This window comes from Cotesia typhae, unplaced genomic scaffold, assembly GCF_013202065.1.
Source record: "Cotesia typhae breed Kobodo isofemale line unplaced genomic scaffold, CoteBio_Ctyphae contig_11, whole genome shotgun sequence".
NCBI lineage: Eukaryota > Metazoa > Arthropoda > Insecta > Hymenoptera > Braconidae > Cotesia > Cotesia typhae.
In genome coordinates, this window is record NW_027423711.1 from 1257306 (window position 1) to 1270591 (window position 13286).

At 29.7% G+C, this 13286-nt stretch overlaps 4 protein-coding genes across 4 annotated transcripts; 1 reads left to right on the top strand and 3 right to left on the bottom strand.

Annotated features, from left to right (window-relative positions):
- Positions 1-2: 2 nt before the first annotated feature.
- On the bottom strand, positions 3-1424 carry LOC141526610 (uncharacterized). Its single transcript, XM_074241656.1, has 2 exons — positions 802-1424; positions 3-733 (listed from the first exon to the last, which is right to left on the bottom strand). The coding sequence occupies exons 1-2, from the start codon at positions 1228-1230 to the stop codon at positions 608-610; spliced, it is 555 nt and encodes a 184-aa protein (XP_074097757.1). The 5' UTR covers positions 1231-1424; the 3' UTR covers positions 3-607.
- Positions 1425-1703: 279 nt separating this feature from the next.
- Fancm (FA complementation group M) lies at positions 1704-7998 on the bottom strand. The gene is made up of 3 exons (XM_074259715.1): positions 7142-7998; positions 2301-7077; positions 1704-2221 (listed from the first exon to the last, which is right to left on the bottom strand). Exons 2-3 carry the CDS (start codon positions 7032-7034, stop codon positions 1970-1972), a joined length of 4986 nt encoding a protein of 1661 aa, XP_074115816.1. The 5' UTR covers positions 7035-7077; positions 7142-7998; the 3' UTR covers positions 1704-1969.
- A 130-nt stretch (positions 7999-8128) lies between these two features.
- Rcd5 (microspherule protein Rcd5) lies at positions 8129-10712 on the bottom strand. Its single transcript, XM_074259725.1, has 5 exons — positions 10597-10712; positions 9939-10509; positions 8794-9213; positions 8509-8724; positions 8129-8421 (listed from the first exon to the last, which is right to left on the bottom strand). Exons 1-5 carry the CDS (start codon positions 10662-10664, stop codon positions 8326-8328), a joined length of 1371 nt encoding a protein of 456 aa, XP_074115826.1. The 5' UTR covers positions 10665-10712; the 3' UTR covers positions 8129-8325.
- A 151-nt stretch (positions 10713-10863) lies between these two features.
- LOC141527351 (zinc finger protein 706) lies at positions 10864-13220 on the top strand. Its single transcript, XM_074242776.1, has 3 exons — positions 10864-11222; positions 11542-11712; positions 12241-13220. The coding sequence occupies exons 2-3, from the start codon at positions 11569-11571 to the stop codon at positions 12328-12330; spliced, it is 234 nt and encodes a 77-aa protein (XP_074098877.1). The 5' UTR covers positions 10864-11222; positions 11542-11568; the 3' UTR covers positions 12331-13220.
- Positions 13221-13286: the final 66 nt, after the last annotated feature.

Genomic DNA, 13286 nt, shown 5'->3' on the forward strand with positions numbered 1-13286 from the left:
GTTTAGAATTATGAGTGCGAATTTAGCAGACATCTGATAATTTTTTAATAATTTATAAACAATTTATTTGTTACAAAAGAAATAGTATAAAGAAATGCATATGGAAATTTTCACAAGTTTTTTCTATGCAATTTTTAAGATTTTTTTTACAACATTATATATTTTTAAAAAAAGTTTTAAAATTAATTTTGATAAAATTATTTTATTTATAAGGTAAAAGACTCAGTTATTGATACTGGCCTAGTTGTTGGACACTTACAATTTTATTATGACATTAAATTTAGCTGTCACTTCACAATTGTTTTAATTTTTTTTAACAAATAAATTATAGCAAAAAAAAATGATTAAAAAAATGGACTTGTAGAAATTTTAATAGCAGCTAACTTTAATGTCATAATTTTATTTTAATAAAAAAAAAATAAAAAGGTTCTCAAAAAACCAATTATCATAAAATTTATATTAATTAAAAAAATTATATTAATTAATTTATCAGAGTTAATTTTTTTTTTTTTTTTTTTTAATTAAAATAAAATTGCAAGTGTCAATAATTGGGTCTTTTACCTTATCAAGAAATTGATCCTTGATAATTTTTTAATTTTTATTTCTATTATTTAGCACCAGCATTCTGAAGTTGATAATATTTCTGGATAGCACGGTGGACGAAAATTGTCGCTGCATCAAGATTATCTTGAGTCATAAATGCTCTTGCTAATTCGGACACCTGTTGTTTCACCTGAGAATGAAAAATATTTTTAATTCTATTCATTAAAAATCAAATTCATAATTATAATCACTTGTTACCTCTTTTTTATCTAGATTTAGTCCAGAAAACGTTATGCTACAAACAGGAGTGAAAATACAAAGAGATGTCGTAATAGCCAATCCCGCGACGAAAAGAGCGGTGAATTGGAAAAAATATCCAAATGCGCGAGCTCCATACGAAAGAGCAAAGCTTCTGATGGGTACCAAGCTGGTAATGATTGTTGATATCCAATTGTATGAAGATGATGGCGGTGGTGATGGAACCAATTGTGTATTATCTGACTGAACAGGCTTGTACTCTGGATAAGTTGGGTAGTGGTTGTTTAATGGCAAAGGCTCGTAAGTTACCAGAGATGGTGTTTGTTGAATTTTTGTTCCTTCTGCAGAGTGCGGTTGCTGGGTTGTGGGTTCTAGTGGTCCTCCGTAAACTGCTGATACTACTACCAAAATTATAACTGTGTGATACATTTTAAAGTCTACTAAAAAGATAAAAAATAAAAGTATTTCTTAAAATTGTTTAATTAATTTTTTAAATATTTTTTTTCTACCAATTTTTTTTTTTTTTTTTTTTTAAGAACTCTAGAGCTTGAGAAAATACTTCTCTGAAGACTGCGAAATGAAGACTGAACTATTTATTCATATTTCATACGTTTTATACTCGCAAGGAGGACATGTCCTTTGTACTATTCACCAATTATTGTGTCCTATTTCCTTAAATACGCTATTGAAATTCATGCTTTCAAAAAAATAAGCGTAGTATAAGCAACACTAAAATTCAACGGTTTTAGGTTTCATTTTTCATAATTTTCTAAGTAGATTCTAATATTACACTAATTGATGGGTTTAAAGATTATTCTATAATAGAAAAATATTTTCTATGTATGAAATCTAATGGAGTGAAAAATCAGCTTAGCACTAAGTAAAGTAAAATACAATAAGTTTGAAAAAAATTAATAATTTATTAATACTCTTAACAATATTATAAAATCTTGCAATTGATTAATTTATAATTATAAATTACATTTATCACGAGATTTGTCTTGTAGTCAGTAATAAAATAAAAAAATATCTTTTAAAAGCATTGTATTATCCCGTCACTACGAGAAAAAACGTATAAATTCAAAATTATCGATAACAACAATTACTAAATTTAATCTTACACCACAAATACTTTTATAATAATTGATTTAATTATATGCGAGTGTAATTATGACATATTATTTTTTAACAACATTGATTCATCAGCAATTTGAGCGCGTAGTATTTCAATGTCATCACCGCTGCTATCAGAATTAATTATTATCCTTTTACGCTTAGAACGAGTATCTTCTGAGACATCACGTTTTCTTTTTCTATTCCTTGATTTATTTCTATTAAATTCAACTTCTTCGATTACAGTTATTTCTTCAGAAGAAAGTTCGTTTAGACCTTCATCACCATCTTCTACACAAAACGAATCCTACATAGGAAAATTTATTTTTTAATAAATTAATTTAATAAAATAAACTCTTAGAAAATAAAAAAAAAAATATACTTACGTAAAGATACGAGTTAGGTTCTTCAGGAATGACTTGAGAATAAATTTGTACTTCAGGAGAAACTGGTTTAGGTTGTTTGATTATAAATTTACCGGGTCTTCGCGGACTCCGTACACTCTGAAGATAGTGAGCTTTCATGTCAACAGCTTTGTCATGGTACTGAGTATAACTGACGAAATCCTGAAGATCTGCGCCATCATCATCATCTTCAGAGTATTCTGATGAATGATTTTCATCTGAAGATACGTCAGCTTCGTCATCAATAAAATTATTTTTTCTCCTCCGCTTCTTCCGATGATGTTCTCTCAACTTCTGTTTCTTTGGAAAACTATCAAGTGAGGTAGACTTTTTGGTTTCAATCCATGAAGAAGTTGACTGTACACCTGGTTTAGACGATGATAGCTTTGAAACAACTCTGGAAGTTGCAGCAAACTTATTCAAGTTTGACGTAGATAATGACTTTGGACTATTGACTTTTGGAAGACATGAATCAGCTTTAGCATTATTTTTTGGTGGAGAATCATGAGTCCGGCCATTGCCTACACTTAAGCGGCTTTGGAAAACATTTTTAACAATTTTTGTTGGTGCAAAATCACTGTCCGAGTCCGAAGAATCCTTTTGAGTTCTATGTTTAGGATTAAAAGTTAAGATGGGAAGACAATTCTTTTGCGATTTGTTCGATTTAAATGAGTTTCCTTGTTGGATTGTTTTTCTCTCAGCCGTTTTTGTCGACAACCAGTTCGGATTATTTTCTTTTTGATTTTTCTGAGAACAAATTTTATCTGCAATTGACGTTAATTGTTTACTCGTTGTAGCAGTAGTTGCAGAAATAGTTGATGGATTACTTCCGAAGTATTTACACTCTGTAATCGGTGCAGATGATGTCTCAAAATCACTGTCCCAATCACAATCATTAACATACGTCTCTATTAAATTAGTATCTACAGTGATAGGCTCTAATAGCAAATTTCTGTCATTTTTTTTCAATTGCATAGGACTAGAACAACTTAATGGCAAAGTATTCTTCAAATTATCCAATTCTTTCAATTGATTAACTTTACTCTCACTATCTTTCCCTGTATTCTCGCTTTTTTTATCCGAATTTAACTTTTCGACATCACGTAATTGTTCTTCGAGATCTGAATCAGCGACCAAACTTTCACAATCAAAAATGTCATCATCTGAAAGCGTAGTACAATGAATTTTTTCATAAGACTCGCCCACCACTTCCAAAGACTTTTTATTTGAAAAGTCAAGTGTACGATTAAATTTTGACTGATTTGACCTATGGTGGCTTGAACTTTTTACTAAATCAGGTGAATGACAGTCATCTTTTTTATTTTCACTTTTTTCTTCATTACTCATTTTTATTAATTTATTCATCGTAGGTTTTTTAATATTATCTACTGAATTTTGTGAATTCTTGACTAGATTTGAACTTTTAACACCATTCAAAACATTTTCTGGTTTCTTGACAGGTGAAATTTTGATATTTTTATCTTGTGATTTAATATTTTTTTGAAAAACTTTCTTTTCCCAAGAACCAAAATCACTATCAAAATCAATGTTGTCAAAATTATCTTGCACTGGAACTTGAATTAAAATTTCTATATTATTTGTATTTTGACTTTTAGTAGGTTGTGTTGGGTTGGATTTACTTATTATTAAAGTATCAGAGTCAGTCACAGGAAGAGTGTCTGTTTCTAAATTGTTTACCAATACGGTATCTGCTTCTGAATTATTTACCCGCACTGTATCTCTATCTAAATTATTTACTCTTTCCGTAACTGGTTTTAAATTATTTACTAATACTGTATCAGGTTCTACATTATTTATTATCTTATTTATAATCTGTAGCTCAGGTTCTAAATCAACTACCCGAGGATCATTTTCAAAATCACTAATCGGAATAGTGCCGGTTTTTATTTGATCGATTAACACAGTATCAGCCTCGTAATTATTTATCGCAGGTACAACATGTGATTCACGTGCATCAATCAGAACATTAGTTGCTTGCCTAGTTGAATTTAAATCATTCTCACACTTTTTAGGATTTTCAATAATCTCAACACTCTCATCTGAAGAAGTATCCAGTAAATCCTCAAATGCTCCACCTGTCACAACAGAACTCTTGTTCAAGGTACCCTCTTTGGAACTTTGCTCATTTTTATTCGTGACATCAAGAAAGTCAGTCAAATTAATCCTTTCATGAGCCGGAAGAACTTCATCCGGCCCGTACAAATCCTCTTCGTCGGTAGAGTCGTCCAGCAATGCTTCGAATTTACTTTTCTGAAGAAATAACTCATTTTGCTTACTGCTATCATTTTTATTTTGGTAATTACTTCGATTTCCGTACTTATAATCAGCCTGACTATCTTGATCTTGATTATAATCAACAAAATCATTGTCCCAGTTACCCATGTCATCATTGAAAAAATCAGAAAACTCATCACCCTTTTCCTCAGCTGGCTGTATATATTCCGTTAACGATAAAATACAATCTAGAGTTCTAAGGGACGGTATTTTTAAGTTTTCTAATATATCGTCTTCACAATCCATGAAATTAGGCATGAATGTAAAGTTCAAGACTGTAGTTTGCTTCTTCAAAACTTTTTCCGACTCTTTCATCGCGCACAGCGTGAGAAAATTCGAAGCTTCAAGATCCGAGGACAAAATTTTAGCATCTGTAGGCTTTATTCTTATAGCGTTGGTATTCAATTTGCTGATGACTGTTGGTACTATTCGCGGTACTTCCTCAACTCGCATACAAACAACTTCGTCATCTTGTACACTGCTGTCCCTACAATTAGAAATGTTTGAGTTTTGAAAAAAATTCATCAGTGATGACTGTTTCTCTTTTTTCGTACGTGGTTTATTGACTGTACTTATCGATTCATAACCATCTATATTCATCTTAACTTCATCCTCGAAACTGTCTTTCAATTTCTTTTTCGTATACTTTCGTTTAAGCTGCGTTTTATTCTTCTTCGCATCGCTGGATTTCTTTTTAGACCTAGCTCGCGGTGTAATTGGTATCACAGTCATTTTCATCCTGCAACACTCTGGATTCAAGTCATCAGGAATCATCCGCGGAGAGTTGTCGTTCAATACCTCTTTGATTTGTTTCGACTGTAAAACTTTAGTGTTGAGATTATCCTTGGATATCAAAGCAGACTTCAACGTTTGGTGTTCTTTAGAGTCTGTGACAAGAACTATGACCCGACCATCACGTTTCCTTCCAGTTCGACCAATTCTTTGCACCAAACGTGTGGGTGTTTTTCCAGTGGTATCGAAACAAACGATCAAGTCAACTTCTCCAACATCCAAACCCTCTTCACCTACTGATGTAGAAATTAAAACATTAACTTTGTTGTTGCGAAAATCTTCAATCGCTCGTTTCTGCTGTGCTTGTTTCATTAAGTGAGCCTGACCGACAAATATTTGTGGCCTTATCAGCGGCTGTAATTTATACAATGAGACATAAATTTCGCTAACTGACTCTCTAAATTCTGAAAAAACAATAACTCGCGTGCTGACATTATTCTTCTGAGCGTCAGTGAAATATTCGGTGAGTATTTCTTGCAACCTCTCGTATTTACGATGACCGTACACGATATTCATATCAGCGAATGCCTTATCATTACCGTCCATCAATGCTTGTATATTAGGAAATTCACCAAGGTAATGACCAACTTCCTCCAGTAAATCCTGTAACTCAGGTTTGTCATTAATCCAGGGTTTATCTGAGTGATTTTGATAAAATTTATGAAACGTTCTTAGCCCGTGATAAATCATCAAATCCTTGGCATAGACCATCGTTGACAAAATGTTTATCGTATTGTACAACTCACCATAATTGAACCTCTTATTTCGGTTTTTTTGGAGATCATTGCGTATGTAAAACATTTTCCCTTTGCTTAGTGACGAAATATCCATTTTAATAATATTATTTTTGAGTAAAACTCGATACACCGGATCCATTATATTCATATATCTATCATAAAAACGTTTGAAATCGTCATTCATACCGACTTCAACGATCTGCATATTTTTCTGATTTATGTACGGTAGAATATCTGGCGAAGAATCATCTCTTAATTCTAAACGCGAGATGTGAAGATTACGAATTACTTCTTGTACTGCTTCTAATTTGCTTCCAGGTGTTGCTGAAAGAGCTACGAGTCTATAATATTCATTTTTTTCATTAAGTAAACGTACACACTCGCAGTAAGCGTGCTTACCTAGAGCACGATGTGCCTCGTCGATTATCACACATTTGACCAGTTCTTTGGGGATTATATCTTTCGCCAAATCATACTGGAAAGTTTGAGGTGTCGCGAATATCACACGTCTTTCTTGCCAAGCAATTTTGCGTTCCTTCTGGTGAATCACACCCGTCAATTGTATTGTTTGGCTGATGGGGATTCCCATGATGTCATGGCACGCTTCAATTTGCTGCGCCACCAAAGGTTTCGTGGGTGCCAAGAATACAATTATACCTCGAGGGTACCAGCGCCAAAAATTATACATCACTACTGCGGCAATGAATGTCTTACCCAATCCAGTTGGCAAGCACACCAGGGTGTTTTGAAATAACGCTGTTTTTACAATTGAAAATTGGTACTCCCGCACTGGGTAGTTCTCAGGATAAATCCATTTTTTGCCAGCTGACTTGTCAAACCCGACAGTGTTTGGATCCGTTGAAAACAACGGCTCCTGAGAAAGGAGATCCATTGTTTTTTTTTTTTTTTTTTTTTTTTTTTTTATAGTTTAGCTTCTGAAAATTAATTGATTAAATTAAGATTTTTTTTTTAATAATTATTGGACTTTATTAAACTTACTTGAGATAAAATTATGAGTGACAATAACACTTATGGTGTTTTCCTGATAATTTTTCCATTTTGTTAATAATTTTGACAACTTGCATAATTGATAAACAAAAAAAATTTTCAAAACTTTGATAGAGAAATCAAAACAAATTATTTATTTACACGACAATGACAATTGCGCGCGGTGTTTACTGTGAGTACAGATAACCTATAAAATAGATATTGATACTCAATATCAATGACAGATGTCGCTTACGAAAATTTTTACAAATGAATTTACGACATTAGTTAGCTGTCACTTGACAATTTTTTAATTTTTTTTAACAAATAAATTTGCTCCAAAAAATTATTAAAAAAAAAATTGTATTTGTAGTTTTTTTAAATTTCTAAATGTCAATTTTTTTTTGCCAGAATTTATTTGTTACAAAAATTCTTAAAATTATCAACTATCAGCTAAGTTAATTTTCATTATGAATTTAGAAGATATTTTATAATTTTAACTTAAAAAATGTGGAAATTGAGAAATTGATAATCTGTTATACTAAAGTTTTTTTATTTCACTAAGTACTTATAAAATTTTAACTATACCAGAATAACTTTAATAACTCAACTAGCTTAAATTCTACTTAACTTACATCAAATTTCATTTTAAGTTATACTGCTTACAGACTACGAATGAATATTCAAGACTTTAGAAACTCAGTCTTATTACTGCATCAAAGTAATTAATTCATTAAATATGTAGTAGTCAATTATTTAATAATTTTATTATACTGCAAAGGGTATGAGAATCAATTTAGCAGATAATAATTAATTTAAAAAATTTTTTTAACAAATAAATTATGGCAAAAAAAAAATGAGAACAAAAAATTGACATTTAGAAAATTAAAAAAGTAAAAAATGCAATTTTTCAAAAATAATTTATCAGAGCAAATTTATCTATTAAAAAAAAATTATAATAGTGACAGCTAACTTTAATGTCATGCAAAAGATATAAAATTGTTTGGTAAACTATTTTATTTTTATCATAAAAAAAAAGTTACAGGTATATTTTACACATGTTTTGTTAAAAAATAAATACTTTTAATGATTTACTGCGACTGATTTTATATTTAAGTCTGATAAAAAATTTTTTTTCGCAAGCTGTAAGATTAATGAGGAAAAAAATATTTCCTTTCCTTTGGTTTATTGGTTTACTACTGCATTTGTGTATAATTAAATTTAGCTGTTTCCTGACGTATCACTGATATTAAATCTTGATTTATTAAGAATATGAATCGGAGTCCAGAAATCTAAAAAATATGTTTTTTTATTAATTACCACAAAATTATTTCATCCTAGAGTATTGTATTACGCAGTAAAATTTATTAAATAATTACCTCAATAACACTATTGTTATTTAATTTCATTTTATTTCCAGCTAATATCGGTCTGCTGTCAACAAAAATAGGTCGTTTCCCTTCCGAAGAAATGAAAAAATCTCCATTATTTCTCAAGCGAATAGTTCCCTGTCGACGTGAAATTTTCCAAGCTGGTCCTTCAAGCGATAAATCTACATCCACGTTATGATCTTTTGTTGACCGACCAACTGTAATCTTGTTAAACAAACAATAATTAATTATAATGAATATTCAATAGTTATAACTACTAATAAATAAATTTACCTCTTTAGATCTCATTAAATAACGTACAAGTCTCCCACGCAGAATGGCCAATGTCTGATTATCGAAATCTGGTGGATTAGTACCCGCGACATTGTCCACAAGTACTTGCCATCTACTTAATTCATTTTCCAATACTCTAATTTCCTTTTTATTTTTTCGATCAAAAATAGTCATCTCAGTATCATTGAGCTCATCTTTTTGTTCAGACAATTCCATATCATTAAGCGCATCCTCAGCATCAGAAAAATTAAGAATATGTTCACCGCGAGACATCTGCTGAATAGTTTGATCAGGCAATAAATGATACTGTTTCATTAGCTGCCAGTGCGCCATCAGAGCTTTAGCGGTTCTTGCTGGATAAAATGCTTGAGCATTGGTCTCCAAAAGCTTCTGGAATGTTTCTAACATCGGCTGGGATGTCTGCAATATTTTATTTATTTATTTATTTATTTATTAGGTTTAAATCCCAAGACACGAAGCCGAATGACAAAAATATATATAAAGTTATACTTCGCATAAGTACAGCTAATACATACATAATAGAAGTATAAAATTTACATGATAGCTTAAAATATAAAATTTACATAATAATCAAGTGCAACATAATGTTTTTAATCATCTTAACCAGCTTACTATTTTATTATTATTCGAGATTTATAAGAAAATCGAATGCTCTCGTCTTACAAGATTCTAAACCAAGAGAATTCGAAATTTCAGATGACACTGAAGTTAGCAGACGTCTGAAAATTTTATATTTTTTTTATTAATTTAATGACAACGAAAAAGATATTTCTAAAAAATTACACTTATAGTTTTTCAAGTTTTTTACAGGTGAAATTTTTTTTTTAATTGTTTAATCGAAATTTTTTCAATAAAAAATTTCTAAAAATTTTAAGATGTCGACTAACTTCATTTTTATAATTTCAGGGGGTAAATCTTGCCAAAACCGTATAGTTGATATAACAAACGATGTTCGTAAGCTGTGGTAACAAAGCTGGGTATTTTAAAAGTGATGTTATTTTTGTTTGATATTTTGTGCGATTGTCTCATGATATTAAATATTTTAAAGACCAGATTAATAGAAACTAGTGACTTTAAAAAATTTTAATATTTGTATTTGCTATTTTATAATACTTAAAACATACCGATTTAACTGTACCAAGAAGATCTTCTTCAGCTTTGCTATACAAAGTACGGGCTTGCACGCTGGCTATCAATTCAGGATGCAAATTTCTCATCGCTTGTACAGCAACTCGAGATACATTACTGTCATAAAGTAACGCATACCATCTCTGCTGAATTTCTTGCAGAGTGAAACGACATGAAAATTTAGTACCTCTATGAACCATTTTCAAATCGTTGGTCTGTTGGACACCAGTGATGAGTGCGAGGTCGTCAGTTGGTTTCCATCTGCCCAAATCCTTTGTCGCGTTTACTGAATGGGGATGATTTTTGTTCTTCTTGCTCTTCCTTCCTGATGTGTTGTTTCCTGGTTGTCTGCTGGGACGTCGGTTGATGCGATCTGACTGGAGTATCACTGGCACTGTGATTGTATGCACTACCGGTGATTGAGGTACAACATCCATCGGGGCAGTTGAAACGGAGACACTTCGTGATCGTGAATTAGATTTAGTACTAGATGCTGGTGGTTGGAGATTGAAAGTTGTCTCCACCAATTCATCATCAAATTTTCTACGTTTTATTGTACGTGATGAACTAAAAAAAGTTTAATTATTACATCTGAATATTTACTTTATTCATGGTAATAATTATTGATAAAATGATTATTGGTTTTTTGTTTACCTGCGGCGTTTCGTTCCCATTGAATCAATAGTTGATGGTTCCATTGATATATTGAGGTTAATCAACATAAATATATATTACGATTTTTGTTGTTCAATAATATTATTGCGTCTTTTATTATTCGTTGTATTTTGTTAGTAATCTGGTAGATGTCAATACTACTTCAATTCTAAAAAAAGAAATTTCACTTACCGACAAATCACTTGACAAAAATAATACTAAAAAAAAAGAATTAAAAATAATAAAGTTATTTAAATCATCAGTTAACAATTACATTATTTAAACATATCATTAATTTCTTGTTTGTATTAAATTTGCTATAAAATATTATTAAAGAAAAAATTAGTTAAAATTTATTTCAGAAGTTAGCAATCGCCGGTGTTAAAATCTAGAACTAAAAATAGAGAAGAAAAAAAATTTTTCACTAAAACGTGAATGAAAAGCATCATTATTTTTTAAAACAATCTATATCGCTAAATATTACTGTTGACTTTATTTAAAACTAAAAAACGGTTCTTTTTATATAAAAAAAAAAACAGTAAAAAACGTTTCTAATCCTTTGATAACTAGAGCTATAAATAATCGGTAACGAGTTGGATAACTGCTTCTGAAAACCTCTCACACAGGTAAGGTTGGAAAATTAACACGATTTTAATAATTTATTTATCAACAGTAATAAGTTTTTAATTGAAAATTGATTTATTAACTAGAAATTTTTAGCTAATTAACTGGAATTTGTTTGATGAATTTGGTGGCGTTACGCATCCATATGTCGTAGGTCTGATGTTCTTTGACGAGAACTTTTGGGGTCAAGTGGATTGAGAACATTGGAATGATGTTATATTTATTTGCTACTGAATATCTTCAATTTAATTTATACTTAATTTAATATTTTTAAGAGATGAATTAATTCATGATTTTGCATTGCTTTTTTTTTTGCATCAGAAACAATCGGAGCAACTGAAAAAAAAAATGGCACGAGGACACCAGAAAATTCAATCCCAGGCTAAAGCTGCTGAAAAGAGTGCGAAATTGAAAAAACAGCAAGGCCACAGTGCTAATGAACAAAAAAAGGCTGCCCAGAAAGCCCTTGTTCATGTCTGTGTTGTTTGTAAGGTGGGTATACATAATTCTATGAAAATGAAGGTAGCCGACATTTCAAAATTTTTTAAAATTTTTTATTGAAAAAATTTCAATTTAATAATTTAAAAAAAAATTTCACCTGTAAAAAATTTGAATAACTATAAGTGTAATTTTTTAGAAATATCTTTTTAGTTGTAATTTAATTAATAAAAAAAATCAAAAATTTTCAGACGTCTGCTAACTTTAGAGTCATATAATTCTTACTACAATTATATTTCTACGTTAATGTGTTTATTTTACAATAATAGTCTTATCATATATTTTATTGTTGAAAAATAACTAGTTGATTATTTGCAATTATATCGATTTTTTTTTTTTTTTAATTATATTTTATTATTACAGTAAATATGTGTTATTTTTATACACATAATTCTTGAACCGTAAATTTAATGTAATTATCAGAAGTATTTTGTGATTCATGATAAGCAATGACTGAAAATATGTTTTTTGTCTTATTACGTATTGTGTATTAATTAAAGCATATATTTATTTTTTTTATAGGCCCAGATGCCAGATCCTAAGACGTATAAACAACATTTTGAAAATAAACATCCGAAAAATGACATGCCAGATGATTTGAAAAATATATGAAGGTTGTTATTTCTGATTTGGTTGTAAGACAATTAAGGCGAATCAAGTAATAAAAAAAAAGAGAGAGAGAGAGAGACAATTAATATTTGGAATTCGAGTGACTAACCAAACTATCAATAATAATTATAATAATAATGAATGTATAGGTAATAAATAAAAATCGGATAATTTCTATGAAGACATGAGATAAAAATAAAGCATCGCTGCTAAAAAATAGAAAAATAAATTTTTAAAAAATCAAACATTTGCGTTAGATTGTAAACTCGTCTTATCTCTAACTTAATTGCCAATTATTTTTAATTAATTGTATCCACACAATTTATTATTAACTATTAAATATTTTTTTTTACGTATTCATTAATGTTAATTGATATTTTTATGTAGTTATAAAAAAAAATTTTGTACAACAGCACAAGCTTCAATACGGATATTAATAATTATAATGATAAATATAAAGAAACGTGAATCGATGTAGGAATAATCAAGAATACGACTTAATGAAAATGTCAAAATAGTAAGATAATGAAAGATTTAAAAAGTAGAATGTAAATAGATAGATAATTTTCAAAATATTTTTTAATTTTTAGTATCTATGATTTAGTTGTTGTATTATTTGAAATGGTAATGGGTTGCTTGTAGTTTTATTTTTCAGAATCATTGAATCACGTGTCTTTACATAGAGGTATTTTATTCAGTGAATCGAACTCCTTGTTGTATTACTCTAAATATGCTTACGATTTTCTTATTATAATAATGTAATACTTGTGATTATGACTATGATTATAATGTAGATCACTGATACGATACAAAACTGCCAATTTCACGATAATTTTAATCATGTAATCGTTGAAAGTAACTGATAAAGATAAAAAATATGTTAAAATTCACAAGTTGTCTTGTTATTTTTGTATATATACATATTTTTTTTTTTTTTTTTATTGTAGACTTATTTTTAG

Excerpts from the sequence above, each read along its gene's own strand:
- LOC141526610 (XM_074241656.1), bottom strand. The coding sequence starts at position 1,230 with ATGTATCACACAGTTATAATTTTGGTAGTAGTATCAGCAGTTTACGGA. Across the intron at positions 734-801 it reads TAAATCTAGATAAAAAAGAG|GTGAAACAACAGGTGTCCGA; the intron begins GTAACAAGTGAT and ends TTTCATTCTCAG.
- Fancm (XM_074259715.1), bottom strand. The coding sequence starts at position 7,034 with ATGGATCTCCTTTCTCAGGAGCCGTTGTTTTCAACGGATCCAAACACT. Across the intron at positions 2,222-2,300 it reads AACCTAACTCGTATCTTTAC|GATTCGTTTTGTGTAGAAGA; the intron begins GTAAGTATATTT and ends TTTCCTATGTAG.
- Rcd5 (XM_074259725.1), bottom strand. The coding sequence starts at position 10,664 with ATGTTGATTAACCTCAATATATCAATGGAACCATCAACTATTGATTCA. Across the intron at positions 9,214-9,938 it reads TTCTTGGTACAGTTAAATCG|ACATCCCAGCCGATGTTAGA; the intron begins GTATGTTTTAAG and ends AAAATATTGCAG. Across the intron at positions 8,422-8,508 it reads ATAACAATAGTGTTATTGAG|ATTTCTGGACTCCGATTCAT; the intron begins GTAATTATTTAA and ends CATATTTTTTAG.
- LOC141527351 (XM_074242776.1), top strand. The coding sequence starts at position 11,569 with ATGGCACGAGGACACCAGAAAATTCAATCCCAGGCTAAAGCTGCTGAA. Across the intron at positions 11,713-12,240 it reads ATGTCTGTGTTGTTTGTAAG|GCCCAGATGCCAGATCCTAA; the intron begins GTGGGTATACAT and ends TTTTTTTTATAG.